At 36.9% G+C, this 23,849-nt stretch overlaps 1 protein-coding gene across 14 annotated transcripts in view; it reads left to right on the forward strand.

The window, feature by feature from the left end:
- The window catches only part of LOC126250272 (glutathione S-transferase theta-1-like), a 320,818-nt gene that overhangs the window by 244,785 nt on the left and 52,184 nt on the right, over window positions 1-23,849 (forward strand). For 5 of the 14 annotated variants that reach the window (XM_049951556.1, XM_049951555.1, XM_049951554.1 and 2 more), the window contains one exon: window positions 819-1,163. The exons of 5 other annotated variants lie outside the window; for them this stretch is intronic. In XM_049951556.1, coding sequence (XP_049807513.1) covers window positions 819-982 — 164 coding nt within the window. In that variant the 3' untranslated portion in view covers window positions 983-1,163. Of the gene's footprint in view, window positions 1-818; window positions 1,164-11,594; window positions 11,655-23,849 lie in introns of those variants that run through there. 4 more of the 14 variants (XM_049951548.1, XM_049951549.1, XM_049951547.1 and 1 more) reach the window with 1 other exon arrangement.

The raw sequence follows: 23,849 nt of genomic DNA on the forward strand, positions 1-23,849 counted from the left end.
TTTTTTAAAAAAATGTTTGACTATGCTTTGAAATGCTGATGTGTTGTTTCATGATGTTATGCAAAATACTAAATCTCTTCACAAGCATTCATATTGTCTGAAACATTCTCAAAGCAATGTTATCATTAAGCAATTTGGGTAATTAAAGGGAATCTGATGTTTGAGTAAGATCATGTTACATCTTGCAGGGCACCATTATAAATATTACATCACATACCCTTCATGAGAGAGCTATGACATATACTGACACATATAGACAGTTATTTTCCGTTGTTTCCTATGTAAATAGAACAGAAAATTACAAATACAGGTGAAGTTCAGTGGCTTACAGTGTATATTTGTTGATGTACAGTCCAGTTAGACAATTCTTACCTGGCTTGGCATTTGCCCCACTAGTTTAACCTTCTTATTGCTAAATGTTTTAGATTATTTCTTTTTTTGCTTGTTGTTGTCTAGTACCTGTTCACTTTACAGTTCCTCTATACACTTAATTAAGGAAATCATAAGTTTGAGTGCCCTATAAATTCTTCATTGTATTGTATCAATCTGAAATAATAGTAAAGCATAATGATGCATGTTAACAATGTATTTGGAAATCTTTGTTTCTGTGATTGCTACTTTTAGTGTCATTTGAGGGACATAATATAATTTAGTTTTTATGAGAAACCATTGTATCTTAAGGGTTTAACATTATGTTTACAGTCTGACAGTTTGTATCATTTATGGGTAATGTTTATTGAAACACTGTCACGATGTTTTCAATTTATGACAATACTTCATGTGTTAAATATATCTCACTGACAATTTTTGTGTTGCAGAAATGGCAGGATATAATCCACAAGACAATCGCCCCAAGGTTTCAGCTTGGTTAAACAAGGTGAAAGAAGAATTAAACCCACATTATGAAGAGGTTCATGTCCTTGTTAATCATATAGCAGAAAAACATAAGGGGGTCCCACCCAGTTCACCTGACAAGCTATGAATATAATCTTGCTGTTGATTATAGTTATTGATATTGTGCTGATGGAGCATTTGATTGTGGTTCAGAATTCTGAAGTTACTTGTTAATATGCAGAATTCTGTACCACCAACATTGAACTAAGATGTTGTGGAATGCCAGTCACAATTCGTTCATTGGAAGAATGTTGAAATATATATATATAGTCACATCATCTTTATATATATATATATATATATATATATATATATATATATATATATATATATATATATATATATATATATATACAGGGTTATTACAAATGATTGAAGCGATTTCACAGCTCTACAATAACTTTATTATTTGAGATATTTTCACAATGCTTTGCACACACATACAAAAACACAAAAAGTTTTTTTAGGCATTCACAAATGTTCGATATGTGCCCCTTTAGTGATTCGGCAGACATCAAGCCGATAATCAAGTCCTCCCACACTCGGCGCAGCATGTCCGCATCAATGAGTTCGAAAGCATCGTTGATGCGAGCTCGCAGTTCTGGCATGTTTCTTGGTAGAGGAGGTTTAAACACTGAATCTTTTACATAACCCCACAGAAAGAAATCGCATGGGGTTAAGTCGGGAGAGTGTGGAGGCCATGACATGAATTGCTGATCATGATCTCCACCACGACCGATCCATCGGTTTTCCAATCTCCTGTTTAAGAAATGCCGAACATCATGATGGAAGTGCGGTGGAGCACCATCCTGTTGAAAGATGAAGTCGGCGCTGTCGGTCTCCAGTTGTGGCATGAGCCAATTTTCCAGCATATCCAGATACACGTGTCCTGTAACGTTTTTTTCGCCGAAGAAAAAGGGGCCGTAATCTTTAAACCGTGAGATTGCACAAAACACGTTAACTTTTGGTTAATTGCGAATTTGCTGCACGAATGCGTGAGGATTCTCTACTGCCCAGATTCGCACATTGTGTCTGTTCACTTCACCATTAAGAAAAAATGTTGCTTCATCACTGAAAACAAGTTTCGCACTGAACGCATCCTCTTCCATGAGCTGTTGCAACCGCGCCGAAAATTCAAAGCGTTTGACTTTGTCATCGTGTGTCAGGGCTTGTAGCAATTGTAAACGGTAAGGCTTCTGCTTTAGCCTTTTCCGTAAGATTTTCCAAACCGTCTGCTGTAGTACATTTTGCTCCCTGCTTGCTTTATTCATCGACTTCCGCGGGCTACGCGTGAAACTTGCCCGCACGCGTTCAACCGTTTCTTCGCTCACTGCAGGCCTTCCCCTTACAGAGGCATACCATACAACTGGAGACTGCGCATACCATCGCCGAATGGAGTTAGCAGTTGGTGGATCTTTGTTGAACTTCGTCCTGAAGTGTCGTTGCACTGTTATGACTGACTGATGTGAGTGCATTTCAAGCACGACATACGCTTTCTCGGCTCCTGTCGCCATTTTGTCTCACTGCGCTCTTGAGCGCTCTGGCGGCAGAAACCTGAAGTGCGGCTTCAGCCGAACAAAACTTTATGAGTTTTTCTACGTATCTGTAGTGTGTCGTGACCATATGTCAATGAATGGAGCTACAGTGAATTTATGAAATCGCTTCAATCATTTGTAATAGCCCTGTGTGTGTGTGTGTGTTTATATATATATATTAATTCTCAGATTAGTCCCACCACAAAGCAAAACATTGTAAACAAAATATTACTAAATTTTGATCTTTGATAGTTTGTTCACCTTGTTTCCTGTTTTCTTGTGTTATCACAAGTGTTGTTTTCTTGCAAAGGAAAGATAACAACATTTTGCCATTTGTGGCAGCATAAAACAAAAAGTTATTCTTAAAAATAGTGGAGTAGTTAAGCATTTGAAAGTTTGGAGAGATGGTATAACAGTTAAAAAAAACATAACAACAAATGTTTGTTTCTGATAATGATACAGTTGATATCGGCCAGAAGTCTTACTCATGCATGTAAATGTGATTAAAAGTTTTATGGGAATCTTAATGTACGTACAGAAATTACACACTTCAGGAGGTGTTAATTTCAGTTTCTTTTGACATTTTAAGTTGCTGTTAAAGCGTTAGCCAAAGGAAAGCTTGCATTGCACAGTTTGAAACCACAACTGAAAATAAAGTGATTTGTACAAAGCTGAAATTATCTTATCTTTTTCAGAAAGAATTAAGTCATAAAACTGTTCCTTTGTTAGTTTGTAGCATTTAAGATGATAACAATACTCCTGTGGTTTTACATTAATTGTATGCATTGTTCCACTTTGTAACCTTCCTCTTACAAAGTTGTAAAAATATATTCACTGTATTAAAATTGGATCTCTAAAACTGGCTGTGTGAGAGTGCTTACATAGCTTACGAAGTAGTAGCTCCAGATTTTATTTATATTCTATTTTTCTGCGATACTATGATCTGGAGCACAACTCAGTTAATCTCTGAGACCAGACAAGAAAGAGCTTAAAAATAAATGAAAAGCATAATTCCATTTTTGAAATGCCAGAATATTATCTCATCAAAAGACCTGCACCAGGTTGAGTGTCACTCTTTTGTATTTATTTCATCTGTCTCTGTAACTGAGGAATTTATAATTAATGTGTTTCAACCTAATATATTCACTTTCTTAAAAATGTACTTTTATAAATTCTGTTTGTAAATCTCTACATAAAAACTAAAAGAAACACACAGTATTTATTCCACAATCACATAGTTTTCTGCTTTATTATTTAACATCTCACAGAAATAGTAAATTATCAACAATGTAGGAAAACACAGATTGCTACGTACCGTATAGAAGACACATTAAGTTGCAAACAGGCACAATTAAAAGACTCTTACATAAAACTTTTGGACATAGCTTTGTTCAGTAAAAGAGAGATACAAACCATTTGTACACACAAACAAGCACATCTCTTGCACACATGACTGCCAACTCCAGCATGTTGAGCTGGAATCATTATATTTTATGGAATTCAAACCATCATAAAATTAATACCCTAGTTAGAAAAAAATCAGTGAACTATTTAACACACATTCTGCTTTTAGATATTTCAGCTGCAGTTCACCTGTAGATGTTCCTGTTGTATACCTTTATTGCTGTGAACAGAAAATGTGATTCAGAGTTCATTTTCAGCTCTATAATGATGATACCCACAGATTTTGTAAGTGTGCTCTGATATGGAGAACTAGTCTCCATTTAATATGTCAAGTGTGTACTTATAGTGGAGGTATGTGTTACTGCAGAAAGTTTGTAACGATTTCTAGTCAGACATCTTAACATCCAGTAGAGAGACGTCTCAGCTAACATTTACATTGATGGAATTGTAAACAGTAACCGTATTTTTTCCCCAAGCTAGCAAATTTTAGTTCCTGAGTCTATAAAATTTAATTATAACTGGCAGCAACTGATTCAAAAACCTATGACATTTTCTGTTATTCAGTAAGCAGAGGATGAGTAGTTTGACTGTAAAATTGTATTCGTACTTTAACCAACATCATTCTCTGTAATGATAATAGTGATCCGAAATGCCAAAATCAAGACAATTAATGTGACTGACTGATAAACATTTTAAATTAATTTTGCAGTTTTAGGTGATCTTTGATTTTCAACAATAGTATGTCTACAATCTACATGTTAGACTTTTCCCACAGTATAAGGATATCCACTCTTAATACAATACAAGGATATGGGCTCTTTGTAGAAAGTGGTACTTAGTGTGCTATGAAGAAAAGCTCTCTGGTTTCCAGAGCTTTCATCAGTATTATACACCAGGAAAGTCTACAGCTACACACTTTGTGCTGTGGTTGCTTATTTTATAGTTTATGTGAACATTAGTATTACTGACTGCAAATTAAACTGAAAAGTAAGTATACCAGTCTGAGTGTAAGAATGTCAAGTTTCTTGAAGAAGCTTGTGCTTGCGGTCTTTAACACTCACAAAAAAAGTTACTGTCTAGCCCCAGGATATCATGTCCTATGCAACAGTAGTGAAAAAATGCTGCCATTTTTCTTGGCAACACACTATAATTAAACATGAATTGGGGGAAAAAAAAAACGAAAAAGTTTTTCTAATCATATGGTCATTGTTTCATAGTGTTCTGTATATCATTTTGTGGAGGAGAGGATCATTACAGGTTTGGTTGAAGTGAAGGTACATTTTACCCAAGAGATGTAGATGTAAAACATTAATTTAGTCTACAGTACTTAAAATCAACACTTACTAATCTATTATATTTTATTTGTTCTTACATAGGGTAAAATGAACATAATGAAGTAAGATAACCACTATTTTCTAGAATGCTACTGCTGCTTCCTCAGTTATACTTAGTAATTGCTGTTTATCTGCTACTACATGCTTAATGTTTACATGTTTACATTGATAATTATTGAAGAATCACTTAGCAACATGCTCTAAGAATAGAGGCATGATTATAATGAACTTGTCTTGCTTCTAATAGTAGTTTCCAGTTGTTGCCTCTAGATAATTTTTTCAGATAACTTATGGAACAGTAATAAGATATTAATTATTTTTAAAAATCTGAATAGATTACAAACTTATTTGATGTCTACCAAAAGCTTGTAGAAATTCTCTTTAAACCCAACACTAATAAGCCGCATCTACATAGAAACTGCGTACAGGATGGGCGAGAAGTCCCCATACCCCCCAGAGAGACAGGTTCCTTTCTAACTCCGCTGTGTACTGAGGCTCTTTTTGTTCCAGATGACAATATTTAGCACATGACCTACGATAAAGGGCACATTCATGTGGAAACTCTGGAAACATAAGCTTTGGACGGTTCACTGCATTTGGAAATGGAGTTAACAAAGCACAGAATGCTAAAAAGTGATCTTTTCGGTCTGTATCTGATATCGTCCACAAACATCAATTGAAAAGATCTGACCATAAGGTCTTTTTTCATGTGATCTCGCTTTCTTGCCCTCGGTACACCAAATACCGTAGCACTATACATGTCATCTTCATAGGAGATTATTCAATCCAAGCAGAGACACCGGAACATGTTTCTTCTCATGTCTTCTTCCTTCCACTCTGTGGCCTGTCTTTAATACTGCCACAAGCAAAAGCATGTCTTTCCCAGTCCAGAAGTGTTGTCTTTCACAGTGGAACCTTATTAAATCTTTCCTAGAATGTTTCCATTATCTGTCTCATTGCGTGCTGTGTGTGTTGTTTTGCGCACCCACATACTTGTGACTATGCGCCACTCCATAGTGTAACCATGACTGCTCGCCTTGGCTACTAATTAAAACTAGACTGTGACTGTGAATACATTTAATCATGAATTCCAACAACTGACAAGAAGTAACATAGCTACCATCCTACATAATAAACAGGGTATGAGGACTTCTTGTCTACACTACATGTTGTTTTACGTTGTGGTTGTGTAAATCACAGTTAAATTGAAGTTGGAGTTTATCATTCATCACAAATGCAATAAATTTACTGAGCTTATGGTATAAGAATTTCATAATCTTTGAGGAATCCTCTGCAAGATGTGGAGTCATCCTGTGCTTCATATGATGGTCTTACTACTCACGTTTTTTTAAATCAGTATTCCAATATGTTGATTTAATTTTAATTTTGTTTCTCTCAAAGCAATGAGGATTTTTTATTGATGGGATTTTGCTTAGTGTTTGATGAATTATCTCACATAATTATTTTTTAGATTACTGAGTAGCTCTTTGCTGTGTACCAGTTCTAAGCTTGTTAAGGTGTGTGCAATGTTTTCTGCCTGGTATTGTCAAATTTACACCTTAATCATACACTCTTGTCATTAGAAAAACTGACCTTTTTCAAAAAGCTCTGTAAATTGTGGCTGACAATGTATGGAGTTCATAATTGTAGTAAAGAAATTTTCCAAATAACCTCAAGTTGTCTTGCTCGATTGTGTGACCCATCTTACAGTTCTGCACGAGTGCAAAGACATGTTTAGATTAATTACAACACTTGCAACAGAAGCATTTAAGCAATCATTCTTCCAATGTTTCATGTGCAAATGGAACGGGACAAATCCCTAATAACTTGTATGGTGGAAAGTGCTCTGTTCCATGCATTTCATGGTGGCTTGTAGAATATAGATGTAATTGTTAAAACTTTCTGAATTTGACACTACTACAGAAATAACACTGACATGACACTTTGCTTAACGTTACTTTATATTTGAACCATATACAAACATGATTCAATTAATGATAGAATACTTCACTTTTGTGGGTAAAATTTTTACAGTATGAAGAGATCACAGAAAATGATAACTGCACAGTTTCTCTTATTTAATTCGAACATAACTTCAGTAATTAGATCCAGCAACTTTCAAAACAAGGATTGTACTTGAGATCCTGCCTGAAAAGTTGGTTTGTATTTGAAAGAAAAGACATTAAGACTACTAAGAGCAACACTGTTCAGTCAGTAAGTGTTATTTGCTTATTTCCTCTTAAGAAATGGATAGTATCTCTGTTCATTTAGTTCCCTCATGAAGAACACTTCGTTTAATATCTGGCTCTACGTGCATATTCTACAAACTAATGTGAAATGCCTGGCAGTGAGTACTTCACATTTGAGGGTAATGAAGTTTAGAGGGATAAATGAAGAAGCAGCTGGACTGGAAAGAATCATAATAGTTAGACTCACTTTTCTAACTGGAATATATACTGTTTTTCAGCAGTTTAATAAAAATTGCAGTATATTTAATGGTTTTGTCCTTTACAAAGATTTTCCTCACTGATGCATAAAGTGTCAATCTGAGTAATTATATTGTGCCTCTGCTTTACTATTTTTGTTTGGTTTCTGTAACTGATAGAAGTAAATGAACTTGGTGTCATAAGAGGTGTGGCAATAAGGAAACTGGACTTGCACTCTCTTTATTGAAAAAACTTACACTACTGAAATGTTGTCCCTTTTAATGTAGCCCACTCCCAAATTCCTGCACCGCTCCATGCGAATTTTCCAGTATTGGAAGTAGTGCTGCAAGTCTTTTTCTGTTATGCTGTTGAGGAGGCTTTTCCTTCACTGCATCCATGGACTTGAACCTGGTTCCTTTGAGTGCAGACTTCAGTTTTTGGAAGGAATGTAATCACATAGGTGAATACGTTATATGTTCCATCACTGGAATGTTGTTTTTTGCTAAACACTTCTTCACAGACACTGCGGTATGGCCCGGTGCTTCATCCTGATGAAAAATCTATGAGTGATTTTTCCACATATCTTGTCTCCTTTGTCAAACAAATTCATGGAGGTTCTTCAGAACAGTTACTTAATAAATTCAGTTGACAGCCTGACCTTCAGTCACCCAATCAATATATACAACATTTCTATAACACTTAATGACTCTAAGGTCACAGATCCATACACAGTTGTAAACAAGTTCAATGAATATTTCACCTCACTAGCAGAAGATCTCATTCAGGCAAACTGCAAGGTATCGTTCTTCAATTCCACCAATACGTCAAACAGCACTAATGCTACAATGTTTGTTTATGAAACAAACCCTGATGGAATTATGAACATAATAAAATTGTTACGCAATAAAATGTCTAGTGGCTATGATGAAGTACCTGACCTCATATTAAAGGTGTGTGCTCCCCACATAGTAAAGCCATTATCAACCATCTACAACCAATCATTAAAAACTGGCATTTTTCCAGATGCTCTCAAAATAGCTAAAGTCTCACCATTACTAAAGAAAGGTTCCCCTGATTTAGTATCCAATTATAGACCATTGTCCATATTAAGCATCTTTTCAAAAATCCTGGAAAAACTTTTTTATGGCAGGCTTATAAATTTCATAAAATACCACGCACCAATCAGCATTCAAAACATGGTTTTAGTAAATCTTTATCCACCCAGACAGCAATTTTTGAACTGTTGGACCACATACTGAAATCAACTGACCAACATAATATAGTAGCAGGTATCTTCTTAGATCTCTCTAAAGCCTTTGACGTACTAGATCATAAAATACTGCTTGCTAAATTGGAAAGAAGAGGAATAAGAGGTGTGGCTCACAACTGGCTATGCTCTTACCTACAAAACCGCAGACAGAAGGTATCACTTCAATACGATATTAATGTACAGAACAAAATAAATAACACAGTTTTCCTTTCGGAGGAAAGAACAATAAGATATGGTGTTCCCCAGGGTTCTGTTCTAGGGCCATTACTTTTCCTCATTTACATAGATGATCTTGTTGAACGTATGAGCCCACAAAACACTACCCTGTTTGCTGATGATACAAGCATAGTGTTGACTGGATCTAGCCCTGAATCCCTTCAGACAATATCTGATAACTCTATGAAAAAACTTTCTGAGTGGTTTAACAAAAATGGCCTAATTGTTAATAGTGGGAAAACTGTATGTATCAACTTCCATCTAATTCCCACATCCAATCAAAAAACTATCCAAGTAAAGTTAAATAATGATAAAATTGAAAATGTAAATGCAACAAAATTTTAGGGTCTATGGGTCCAACAAAATTTAAAATGGGACACACATATAAACAACTTATCAAAGAAACTCTCATCATTGTGCTATGGACTAAGAATACTAAAATCTACTACAAGTAAATCCACACTAATGCAAGCATACCATGCGCAGTTCCACTCATTACTCCGCTATGGAATCATCTTTTGGGGAAATTCAAATCACAGCACAAATATATTTAAACTACCAAAAAGAGCACTGAGGATAATCTGTGGCCTCAAAAAGCTGGAATCCTGTAAATGTCAATTTATAAAACTTAATGTTCTAAGCATCCCATCCCTATTTAAGAAACAATCCTATTCACCAGGGAATACCTCTCAAGAACAGGCAAATTAATCCAAAACAATGATATACACGCTCATTATACCAGAGGGCAATCCAATATCCATCAAATTTTTTCAAGGACATCATCATACCAAAAATATATAACTCATCTGGGTGTCGTATTACACAATAAAATTCCAGAACAAATAAAAACTGCTCCAGATCCAATATTTAAAAATAAACTAAAGGCATTTCTGACAAAGCACTGTTTCTATTCAGTACAATAATTCCTGGAAATGAAAAATTATAAAGTTCCTTTGTAAAATACTGTGATTAGAGTAAAACATTCTGTAGGCAAAATAATAACCTAATTTCTACTATACACAACTATGTTTCAGTTTCACTTCCCAAAATTTTTTAACTCGCTTTTTGAATGTACAAGTACACATTCTGTTAGTATTAAAACTTAATTGTCTGTGAAATCTCAATGTTAATTTCATGTTTAATGTAGTTTTTAAATGACATTGTCCTTCTGTTGTGTTTCCAGTTGACATTTTCACTATTCTGTAATCTCAGTGATTATTTGTGTAAATTTAAAGTAGCACTACATTGCCTACATGTTTCTTAGTTCCCCATGTAAATTGTTTGTATTCTCTGTATGTGAAGTTACTATATTCATCAATGAACAATTTTGTGTACATTTTTTTAAATGACAGTCCATTGCCTATTTTTTTTTTTTTTCCTCCAAACTACATATTTGTTAAGAATAATGACTTGTCCTATATCATGTGTACTTTGTACAATATGTGATCCACAGGATAAATAAATAAATACAAATACAAACCCCTCATATATTGAAAATTGTCACTTAGTCTTGGGATTTTATTGGAATATTCATGTTTCATCACACATAGTTATTTTCATTGTTTTTGGGAGTGTCAGCGCAGTAGTTCAGTCGATGCCACTTTTGCTCATTTGTGAGGATTTTTGCACCACTTAAGCACAAACATTTGTCATGCCTAGATCATCGTGCAGAATCTGTCTAATGGTTTCCTTATTGATGCAGGCAAGTTCTGGAATTGCTCAAATGCTCAGGTGGTGGTCTTCTCAGACAATTCTGCTGACCGTCTCCCCATTTTCAGTTTTCTAAGTGGAAGGATGACCCGATCATATGAAATAGACACTTATCACCATAAACTTGTTTCAGAAAATCATAAGTTTCTGTGGTGGGTTTTTCAAGTTTTATGATGAATTTGATGTTAACACACTGTTCCGCTTTAGAGCACAGTACAATTCTGGTGGAGCTCGGACACATGACCCCTTTATAAGAAGGTTCACATCCAGACTAACCACTAGGGGCATGAAAATTATTTTTTTTAGTCCCAAGATTATTCCCCCACTCATTTCTTTGTCTTAGAAGAATCTGGAAATGCACACAAATACCAATCTGGTTTCTTCATTGCCACATGTTGTATTCCTTCAAGCTGCCTTCACCTGTCTCTCAGCTGCAGTCAGGGAGAAACAATCCCATTGTGTTGTTTTTATTGAACATAATAAATTAAGTATGATAACCACTGTTTCATACTACTAAAAATGATATTTCCTGTTTTCTTTGAACTGCAAAAGTACAGCCCAACTGCAGTTGCTGTTTCATTAGTGTATTTTTATGGGTTGATAAAGTCAAACCATCTATGGGAAGGAATCTCCGAAATGGAAATGCAATCAGTAAAGATGAAAGAAACGTATACTGACAAAGTAATGGCAAAATAATCCACGCTTATGTATTTTCCTGTTTGTCCCACTTCTGCTTTCATATTCTCCTTCTGTTGCTACCTGTTTTTATCTCATATATGTTTTTGTTTTTTCTTTTTATTTTTAGACTGATATTCCAATATCTGTGACTTATTGACTGCCATCTCTGCCACTCATAACTTCTTGGGTATGTAAGAAAGTGTTTTCTGTTGTTAGCATTCCACTGTTGATTTATGTATTGTTCTGCATGCTCAAGGTCATTTAGTTTGTACTAACATTTGTTGCCAGACGGTAAGTAGAAGTTTTCCATAATTTTATTTAACTATCAGATAAAACTTAGTGCCTTGTACACAGTCAAAACCACTATTTTCTGAAGGCCAAGATGTAGTAATGTGCCTCAGCATTGGAAGTGATACATGTTGCAAAAATCATTGAAGGAATGGATGTTCTAAGAGTCAATCTCTGCTTCTTATGTGTGTAGCAATATTACCTATCCTTTTACTTATACCGTTATAATAGTTCATTACTTAATATCCCTCAAGGTGTACAGTCCCCTCCCCCCCCCCCCCCCCATACATACACAGACAGACACAAAATTATGGTGGAATATACTGGGGTTTAACATGACAGATAATTATTGGGAGATCAATCACCACCTGAAATCAGTTCACTGTGATCTAACCACCATAGGTTGAGTACATGTGTTTACGGCTTGTTTGCTGACATAGAGGTTTGGTTGTGTGCTGTTGCATTGTGCCCTTAAGAAACTTCAATTAATCATATGGCCAACCTAATGAACAGTCAGCGAATGACATAAAAAACCCATACAAATGATTATAAAAATATTTAAATAAAGAAAACAATGAAATGATCTTTCAGGATATTAATGGAGCCTAGTCACAGGACAAAAGTTCACTGTCAGTTTGTTAAATAGAAGATTATTTGAGTGGTGGCCTTACGCAAGCTAATATTGTACACAGAGAAACAAATGAAATATAACCGGCCTAGCAAAGCATTCACAGGCAATGACCAATGTAAGCCAAAGACATTGTACAGTGCATCAAAATCAACAAGTTCATTCAAGTGTATATGCATTACCCATTTCACCATAGCAAATATCACGGTCTGTTTGCTACACAAGCACTCACTGTCAAATGTTCCGTAAACCACAATTTGATGTGCAACAGAATGTCTTAACATGTCTCAAATCACTGCACGTTAAAATATTCCTAACACCAAACACACCTGAACACTTGTGGCTCCCTGGTTGCTAAACCTTACATAAGTACTACAGAAGTCAGTTTAGTTTCTAGACCACCATTTGAATAATTCATAAATCTTCTGGAATATACTCATTTTAAATGTACAGGATATACATCTACAATTAATTTGCACCCTGAAACTACATTTTTAAATTTTATACATAGCAGAAATCAGGTTGTTAGTTAAATATTGTATACTAAAATTGAAACTACAGGAATGTAGGCAAGTTAATGTCTTTGTTCATGATGGCCCTGAGGAACCAAATTCGTTGATACTGATGCTAATCTCTCATGTATCTGTGGAGAACTCATTGTTTTGGCCCTGTGTTTATAACTGTTAAATAATTTATATAAAACAGTTTCATAAATGTAGCCATTTTATGGCTGACATCACGATCTTCCATCTGTGTGTCATACACATATGTAGTGTGTCTGTATTTTTTATTACTGTAGTTATAAACATTTTTATACATCAATGTTAATAATTTCATAATATTTGTTGTATAAATGTTGTATTAATTTTATTGAACTCATCTCTTTATTCAATTTCAATACTGTTTTCAGATTTTCTGTAGCTTGTCTGGTAGTGAATTTTGTGTTTGAGGTGAATATTTGAAGCTTTAATTTTAACGCAGCCAGAATCTCACCATACTGCTTAGCATCCATACCCACACAGTGACTCAGTTTAGTCTTGCTGCTGCGGGATCTCCAGGTGGCTTCTGCCCAGTGGTCTGTTGCCCTGCTCCACACCTCTTCTCCTGCTCTCTGCAGCAACTTGGAGCTCACCACAGTACTTATGTAGTGACCTTATCTGGCCATCCTGCAGCAACCTGTCAACTACATGACACTTAAATATACCTCTTGTAATTTTATCAATCTATGTAACTAGTGGGCAGGTTGTTCATAATCTTACAATATTCTGAGCATAACTGTATACAGAGATTCCATTTTCCTTCGTACTTTCTTCTGTTGATACTTAGTGCTTACCCTCACTGAGAATTACAATAATTTATACGCAAACTGTGTTTCTTTACACTCATGATTCTGTCCAAGCTGTAGCGTAGATTTTTTAAATGGTATTTATGTATTTCTTCTTCTTCTTCTTCTTCTTCTATCTGCGTGATGTAGGGTTTGCCTGTTATGCCCTCTTGGTTGAAATTATTGGTATTTCCATCTTTATCTCGGCTGTCCTAAATCTTGTTCTCACTGGATAATAATTTGTCATTAATTCTGATATTCTGTTTGATATGTACACCAGAGGCAGCACAGGAAAAATGCCCAGGTATAAAATGAATATGATGTTTGCAATACACATAAACAATCTTATCTGATGGGAGTTAGTTTGGAACACAATAACTGAAAACAGGTCACATCTTGAATATTGGATGAACAATAATAATATCTGAAACCTGAAGGCCTGCAAATGTCCCGGTAAATTGAAAGTTCGAAGTTCCATTTCCAGTTATGTTCATATACTAAGCAGGACACGATCAAATTCTAGAAGGGATGTGTAGATGTTCAAGTCCCAGAAGAATACACAAAAGGTTAAGTTTGGCATATTGTCGATGTACCCCAAAGACAAATAATACAACTTCCAGTTGCTGGTCCCGATGTTGGAGGCCATGTCTCTTCAGTGCAGAGGCCATGGATGGTGTAGGTCCGTAGCTGACATCTCCTGGAGGTGAAGCTCAATGTGGGTGGTTGCATCATCATAGCAGTTGCTCCAGAGTGAGACCCTGATTGTGGTAGTGCTTTTGCAGTTGGTGCCTGGTGCAGGAAACTCCCCAGCGCAAACTACTCGACCATAGTCCAGGTACCAGTGTAAATACTGCCTGGGTGCCAGGATACTGCAGTTTCTACCTTCAGTCACGTGGCTTACAGAGAAGAAAAGGTCCACAGGGCCTCGCTTGCCTGCGATATGAAGAGCTGGTGCTGTAAGGCCCGTGCCCATGTAACCCAGCTGTGTTGTCGGTTGCTGGCTGAGTAGGCGCATGGTCTCAACACAGCACTTGTGATGATAGCAGACATTTTTCAAAAAATGCTATCATATATGTCTTCCATAATGTTTCAGTCATGGAAAAGATCACATTTTTATGAAATGGCATGAACAGACACATGAGGTCTGCCAATTTTCATCGTGTTGCTGCTGCAAATTATCAGTACAAATTTGAATTCAATGCATTGTGAGGTATTATCAGTAACCACCCAAAGGGTCCATGTGTGCTACGTTGATGATCTGATTACCAGTAAGCTCGACATTGAGGAACATGCTTTCTGTACTTATAATAAAGTTGAAAAATGTACAACTAAAACTTAATTGTGTCATGGGATTACTGTGTGGTGTGGCCCAGAGAACTTTAGTTTCGATCAACACCAGTTTTTGGACAACAGTTTTCCAAGATGAACAGTCGGGCACTGGGTCTAGTAAGTTGAAAAAACAAAATTGTTTGCATGTCTTAATAAGTTCAGGTACCTTCGGTTGTGTACAGCTCGCACCACTGGTAACTCCACTTGATACAATTTTTTTTAATTTTTTTTTTTTATAGTCAATTGATGTGTTGCAAGCATAATATGAATACAGCGGAGGTATCCCGAACGTGATAAAACACTGATATACACTGAATAGCCAAAGAAACTAGTACACCTGCCTAATATCATGTAGGGCCCCTGTGAGCAAGCAGAAGTTCCGCAACACGACATGTCATGGACTTGACTAATGTCTGAAGTGGTGCTGGAGAGAACTGACACCATGAATCCTGCAGGGCTGTTCATAAACCCAAAAGAGTACAAGGGGGTAGAGATCTCTTCGAAACAGCCCGTTGCAAGGTATTGCAGACAGGCTCAATAATGTTCATGTGTGGGGTGTTTGCTGGCCAGTGGAAGTGTTTAAACTCAGAAGAGTGTTCCTGAAGCCAGTTTGTAGCAATTCTGGACATGTGGGGTGTCACATTGTCCTGCAGAAGTTGCCCAAGTCCTTTGGAATGCACAGTGGACATGAATGAATGCAGATGATGAGACAGGGTGCTTACGTATGTGTCACCTATCATAGTTGTATCTAGACATATCAGTGGTCCCATATCACTCCAGCTGCATCCCCCCCCCCCTCCCCACACACCATTACAGAACCTCCACCATCTTGAAGACTTCCTGCTGACATGCAGGGTCCATGGATTCATGAGGTTGTCTCCATACCCATACACATCCATCTGTTGGATACAATTTGAAACGAGACTCGTTCGACCAGGCAACATGTTTCCAGTCATCAGCAGTCCAATGCTGGTGTTGATGGGCTCAGTTGAGGCATAAAGCTTTATGTTGTGCAGTCATCAAGGATACTCGAATAAGCCTTGGGCTCCGAAAGCCCGTATCGATGATGTTTTATTGAATCATTCACATGCCGGCACTTGTTGATAGCCCAGCATTGAAATCTGCAGCAATTTGCGGAAGGTTAGCACTTCTGTCACGTCATTGTTGGCCCCATTCTTGCGGGATCTTTTTCCGGCCGCAGCAGTGTTGGAGAATTGATATTTTACCGGCTTCTTGATATTCACGGTACATTCGTGAAATGGTCATACGGGTAAATCCCCACTTCGTAACTACCTCAGAGATGCTGTGTCCCAGCACCCATGCGCCGTCTGTGACACCACATTCAAACTCACTTAAATCTTGATAACCTGTCATAGTAGCAGCAGTAACCGATCTAACAATTGTGCCAGACACTTGTTGTCTTATATAGGCGTTGCCAACTGCAGCACCGTATTCTGCTTGTTTACATATGTCTGTATTTGAATGTGCATACCTATACCAGTTTCTTTGGGACTTCAGTGTGTATCATAACAGAAAGGTATATGACAGTCATTTACTGCCAGGATTTGTCAGCATAAACAGGCCGTGAGAGATAGCATCCTAGTACTCGTCCAGTATCATGGTTTCAGTGTGCACGGAGCAGCTTCCAGATGCAGTGGTCAACCTCACTGTGACCAGAAATGGATAGATGACTTTACAATATGCCAGGAATTTGACATACAATACACAAACAAAAGAGAAAATATGAGTCCAAATGGTATCCAGTCAGCTCCCAAAATCAGCAGGTCACATCAAGAGCACCACCTGTAGCAAAATCAGCACATTCTCAATCTGTTCACTAGCAAACATATTCTCCACATTGAGAATATTTGAAACAATTAAAAGAAAAGGAAGCTGTAGGAGAATTAAAGGAGACAGAAATGAAAGTTTTGTTCTTGAAAAAGAAAAACACAGATAACATAATCTTCCAGTCATTGAGAGTCTGTCTGCTATGGTTATCTCTGTGAAGACTAACGTAGAGAAATGGGCACAGTGCATTGAATGCTATACATGGGCTTCCGAAGAATATGTTGGAGAGGCAATAAGGAAGAGATTATTATTTTAGGTTTTACCTGTTTTTATATTGGTAAATACTGAGTGTTTTCTCGAGTTTCTCATATCAGGACACTATTTCTATTTCGATTCAAACTGACTTGTTTGTGCTTTTGTCATTTTTACGTGTGTTAGGCTAGGTGTTAATTAGTAATAAATCAATAAATAAAATTTAAAATACATTTGTCAGAGGCCATTAACGGCATTTTTCCATTGTTACTGCTTTCAAGTAGGATGATCCAAATAACCTTCTGATACAAATGAAATATGATGCCCATCAAGTATTAACACAATAATATTGTCACCAGACTTACCGTATTTACTCGAATCCAAGCCGCACATTAAACATGAGACTCGAAATCAAGGAAAAAATTCCCGAATCTAAGCCGCACCTGAAATTTGAGACTCGTAATTCATGGGGAGATAAAAGTTTTAGACCGCACCTCCAAATCGAAACAAAGTTGGTCCATTGTAACATGCGACTCAATTTAGGTCGAATGGATGATACAGCTACAGCAGTTTGGTTTGAGTCGTAAGCTTAGCAGTTAAGCTTTGCTATACGTAAGGCGCTCCGTGCGTATTTATACGGGTACCCTTCCTTTTTCACGTGCTTCGTCTGTTTTGAATCGATTGCTTATTTTGCTTTGATCTGGTAAGTGCCGTTCTTTGTTATAGGTGTTTACGTCACTCTAAGCTGAAAATGCATTATTGTTCTGTGTCCTGCTATATTCTGAACGAGAAGTTCGCGAAAATTTTTCTCCGTTTGAAAATCTTTGCAGACGCCTTTTTAATACATAACATTCTGCACAGAAATTAGAGTCATCTTAGATTTAAAAATCTAGTCAGTTGCCGTGCTTCATTTCTGAGTGTATCACTATTCAGTATAAGAATACGAATATAAATATAACATGATATTTCTATTCTTCCGCGTTTGCTGTTGTCTGACTCTAGTTTCATAATTTATTAGGCAGACATGATTTAAATGAGATAGCAGCAAACACGAAAGAATACATGGCATAATGTTTACATTCGTATTATTTTTATGGTGAAGTGAATACTGCATGTGAGTTACGATTCATGAAAGTTCTTATTTGCAACCATCCCTTGTCACAGGTAGGAAAAAATTCAGAACGTAGAGTCAGCCATATCCCAATAGTCTTGCAGGTCAGATTTTCGTAGTAGATTTTTAGTGATGACTTCAAATGCAATGTATGCTGTTGTCTTCAGTCCGTAGAGTGGCTTGATGCAGATCTCCACGCTTTTCTATCCTGTGCAATGCAGAGTAGCAATACTTATAAAATAAGAATGAAAATAACTTGGAAATTAAGTGGTGAAATTTAAAACAAAGTTTTATTAGGTTTGTAGTACATCTTATACGAAATGTTTAAAATATCAGTCATGATTCTGAATCACTATCACTCGATTCTTTGTTGCTGCATGGTTTACGCAGTCTGTTGGTATTACTCGCGCACTATGTCCTCCAAAAACCACCCAGTTTAGTTTGCTCGTACAATTACAGTTTTTGGAAACACTTCCGATTTCGATAAAGTCTTTGGCTTGAAAACAATGAATGTGGGTCCACTGCTGTGCAAGCAAGCATGATTGACATCCGCTGTTTTTCACCCCCTGATGTAAGAACACTTACGTCTTTCTTTCCTTTGGCGACAAGCGTATAATTTGACGGCAAACAGATCAATCCAGCTGCGACTGGCCTTAAAATTTTCGATTTTTTTGCTCTCTAGCAATTTCATGTGCCTAAATTTTTAAAATTTCGGCGTTCACAGGTAGGAATTTCTGGCGCTGTTCCTTAACAAATTCATTTAAAATCACTTCTAGTGCATGATACCGACCACACTTTGGACCACTAAATGCTTTCCTGCTACTTGAACATTAAAATAATTTGTCTCTCTGCAGTCGCCATCGCCTGACGTTGCTCTCATCAATCCCGTATCGCAGACCTGCAGCTCGATAAGAACTTTGTTCTGCAGAAGAAATAACTCCCCTCTTGAATTTTGCACTGTAATGAAAGAAAGCACTTCATTATGGTTCACTAACACCAACAAGCACTCCACAGAATTGCACGAAGCAATAGGTGCCGTTACATGAAATCTTAACGAGCCCCAGGGTATCAAATCGTGCAACAATCCTAAAGCCTTGTCATTGTTGGTATTTTTGTGTGAAGAAATTTATTTTTGTTGCTACGAATATTTGAAAGGCTGCTACATTCGAAAATGGACAATACGGAATTTCTATTTACTTCGTTGGATAATGTATGAAAATGCAGTGGCCGAAACTCGGGTCGGAGAAAAAAAAACTCGTTTTCTACCTTTTTTTAAATTTATGTACTGATGCAGAGGTTTTGGCGCCAGTATTTATCTTTGTACCTGCAAAGCATGCCTGTGTAGCGCTACATATATTCCACGGCAGAAGTTAGTAGTGGCGGCACATACCAACATTTTTCAGAACTTCCGCTTACTTTACACTCGATTCTAAGCCGGCGGCGGTTTTTTGCATTACAAAAACCGGAAAAAAATTGCGGCTTAGATTCGAGTAAATACGGTAATAGGTGTCAGGTTAATCAGCACAGCACTTAAAACCACATAAATATTTGAAGAACGACTAGAGCAATGCTAACTACAGCTAAACAAATGTTGAACAAATTCCTCTCAAGTATGCAAGTACCACAAATCACCAAGCATGATAAATTCTTAGTCTCTGCTGCTCGTATTCTCTTAACAACAGCTAACACCAGCAGAAAAACACGACAATGTCGAACTCTGCAATTCTTGAAGGAGCATCATCACCAGGTGCCTTCACAAAGTGGGTTTCCAATTAACAAACACACAGTTGTATCAAATGTTGTAATATAAAGTGGACTAATGTGTGATGAGGAAAATTTCACATCAGAAATGAGGCTAGTATCAGGTCCATCCACCGTTGGTTTCAATTACCTGCCTCACCCAACAAGGTGTGCAGGCAGTGAAGTGCTGATGATACATTGTTGACAAATTTTTCCATGTACAAGTCTGTCAGTGTTAGTCACATTCATGAGGAGTGGGTGTCTGAGTCCCATATAAGCACATTCGTTGAAGGGGCTTACCTTGGGTTGCAAGTATTTCTAAATTTGTGTAGTAGTAAATTGTAATAGGGAGACATTGCTCGTGGTTATATTACAGCGCATCCAGAATTGAGTGGGCCTAGTTAAGCAAATTTTTCCAATTTATTGCTGGGTGTTGGTGCTCTTATTTATTATTTCATCACAATGTTTGAGTAATTGTTTGTGCTGCAGTGGGTGCCCAGATTAGATTTATTTGGGGGGGGGGGGGGGGGGGGTCATTGGCTTTTGAAGTTGTTAAGTAGGGCAGTCACTGGGGTATCCAGCTGGAGATGAAGTCTCTTTACTATTAGTATTGTTGTGATTGTTTTGCTCTTTTTAATCTATCAGTGGTTGTTATTTGCAGTTCATTTTTACGGGTCTTAAGACAATTCTGAATTGTAATTGACCTAATGCCCGATATATCTTATGTCGCTTAAAGTGGCTCACTCTGTTTAGTTGTTGGTCTCCATATGAGGTAATACTTACGTGTACATGAAATTGATGAGGGTCACATGTCTAAGTACACTGCAAAACACGTATAACCTTAAACCTTGCAGGGTGGTAATTGGGGTGTGGTTTAATTGCCCTAGTTCGTTGTTGGTTCTCATCCCTGACTTGGGTGTTGCAATTAAAATCTTTTAAGTATCACAAAAGGGATTCTGCTGCCTCTGCTGTGCCATCCTGGCTGCTACTTCTGTATACAGTTTTCTATTTGGCAACTTAATTTGTACGTGATTGTGTTCAAAATTGAGAGTGACAATGAATTTTAATGTTCCCAAATAAAAGGACAAAAGGATTGCTGTTGAGCGTGGTGTTTATATTTGGATGCATAATTTGAAAAAAGTGTATCATTACCAGTTTCAACCATACCAAAGAATTGACTAATTATTTAATTATTTACCCTCCCCTACATCCAAAATACAAATTTCATAAAAGATAAAAGTTTGCTAGACACCTGATTGATCTAAAATTACTTACTCCTTAAAGTAATAATAAGCTCTCATTCCTATAAAACATATGTCTTTAAAAGAACTTGGATGAATTTTGCACAACATTTTGTGCGTTTTGTTGTACAGTCTTGTTAGCTCATAATGCAATAGTTCTCTAGTGTGCAACAAATAATATACACCAGTGTTGTACTCATCAAGACAAGAGAAGTTACCACAGAAAGGCCATTGTCACCTAGCATAACAAGGACATAACAAATGTTGGTCACAGTGCAGACAGTGACACTAACACCTCCTTTGGACAGCATCTAGTGCTGCCAGTCAATCTGTACTGCGCTGCTGGTCCTATACTTCCACATATAATGTTTAATTGGTATTATTTACAGTGTTATGTATAGTACATATTGCTGGTATGATAATATGTTGCTGCCATAACGCATCATGACCATTAACAGGGTAAAAGTGTTGCCACAGATTATGATGTGGCTGTATATGCTGAGAATGGCAGATGTGAGACTTAGCCATTTTCCATGTGAACTGTTTTGTTTTGTGACTGTGTGGCTTGTACATGGTAAGATGATGATTTTACTGATGCTGCCAGAAACATAGGAAACTGGCATTGGTTGAAAGATATTAAATTGTCTCAAAATGCAGTAACATTAAGCTGCCTCTGGATGCGAAGTATTACTGTATGCCCCGTGAAGGGCATAACGTGCATAAACTGTAAAACTGTATACCATTTCGCGTGTGTAAAGGCAGATCCAAGATGAAAACTCTGGTGTTGCAGAAAATGTAATGAATATGGCCTAGACAAAGCACTACAGAAGAGCGACTGCAAAGTCGAAATTATTGCTATGCTGTTAAAAGAGGTACACACCCTGAAATGCAAATATACCAATAACAATCAATGTGAGTATAAAACAAACAGTGATCTTGTAATTGATAATGATATTAGAACCAGCGGTAACAAATATGATACCAACTGTAAAAAAAGCGGGAAAACTGCTAAAAGTGGTATAGCATGTGTAAAATGTGAAACAAAATTCCACTTTCGATGTGCAAAGGTGGACAGCTCATTGAAAGGAAATGAGAAGTTTACAAAAACGTGGAAGTGTAATACATGTTGGCCTACTGATATACTAAGCAGGGCCACAAATATCCCGCTAACAAACAGATTTGAAGTGTGAATTTTAAAATTTTCCCGGCGAATTGACTGTTCAAACAAATTTCGGACTTGCAGCCGGTCGTCGTTCAATACTTCGCACGATATTTCAACTGGGCTCGATGTAGACAGTAGACAGTAATGATGATGCTCTTGAAGCTCTTACAGAACATTCTCAATCATCGAATGCTGCAGTAACTCTTCCTGGAAGCACTACCGCTTCTGAACTTCAACAAGGAGATCTTCAAGTTCCGTGTGATGCTGCTGTTCCTGTCCCGAAAACCATCTGTCAACATAAATCGCATTATGGTATTCCGAGGAAGCTTGTGATTCTTGCCGATAGTCATGGTCGAGAGATTGCTTCTCGTATAAATGAAACTGCTGAAACTGTGAAGGCAACAGGATTTGTCAAGCCTGGAGCATCTCTCTCTCAAATATGTACATATATACATTCAGAAGAAATTGGTAAGTTGTCATCCAAGGATTTCATTGTACTACTCGGCGGCTCTAATGACGTGTACCGCAATGAAACATCAGTAGCCTGCCAAGAACTAAAGAAGTGCTTGTGTTATCTAGGACACACAAATGTAATATATGTAAACATTGCACAGAGGTACGACTTACATCAGTCATCTTGCGTGAACAGAGAGATCAAACTTGCAAATGAACAGCTCTCAAACGTATGTAAACATTTTAAAAATGTAAATGTTCTAGATGTAAGTGGTGTTGTTCGAAGATTCCACACCTCACATGGGCTCCATTTGAACAGTCTTGGGAAAAGGTTCCTAGCACAAAAACTAATTGAAAGAAGCACAGGCAACAGTTTTACTACAAATTCAACAGTAATGACAAAATTTGTTTCATCGCCAACCACAGAAAAGAAAAATAGTGATTTTTTTTTCCACAGCAACACATTCCAGTAATAGACAGCACTCACATAAGATCTTGTTTAGGCTAAAGAACAGAAGAGAGTACAGTGTAAATGTTGTACCTTTTGATAATTTAACTTGTGTGAAAACTAACATTAAGGAACCAGTTAAAAATTCAATTGATAAGCTATATTGTTTAAAAATATTTCATCAGAATATAAGAAGTCTTTTGAATAAAAAAGAAGAGCTGCTGCTTTCACTGCAAGAAACAGCTGACACAGATGGAATTATTCCTGATGTGCTTTGCTTAACTGAACATCACTTGGAAGCCACAGAAATTAATCAGCTACATTTAAATAGTTATAAAATTGATTCTTCCTACTGTCGGAGCAACTTAAGACAAGGTGGAGTGGCAATTTACACACACAATACTATTAGGTCACAAGTTATAGATGTCTCTAAATACTGTATTGAACAGCACTTTGAATGTTGTGCTGTCAAATTAGAGCTTGAAACACAGTTCCTGATCATAGTAACAGTTTACAGGTCACCTATGGGAGACATTCAAAAATTTCTCTCTCAGCTAGAAACAGTTCTTACTAAACTTTATAGAATCAATAGTAATGTCATAGTATGTGGTGACTGTA

Source organism: Schistocerca nitens, chromosome 1 (assembly GCF_023898315.1).
Source record: "Schistocerca nitens isolate TAMUIC-IGC-003100 chromosome 1, iqSchNite1.1, whole genome shotgun sequence".
Lineage (NCBI taxonomy): Eukaryota > Metazoa > Arthropoda > Insecta > Orthoptera > Acrididae > Schistocerca > Schistocerca nitens.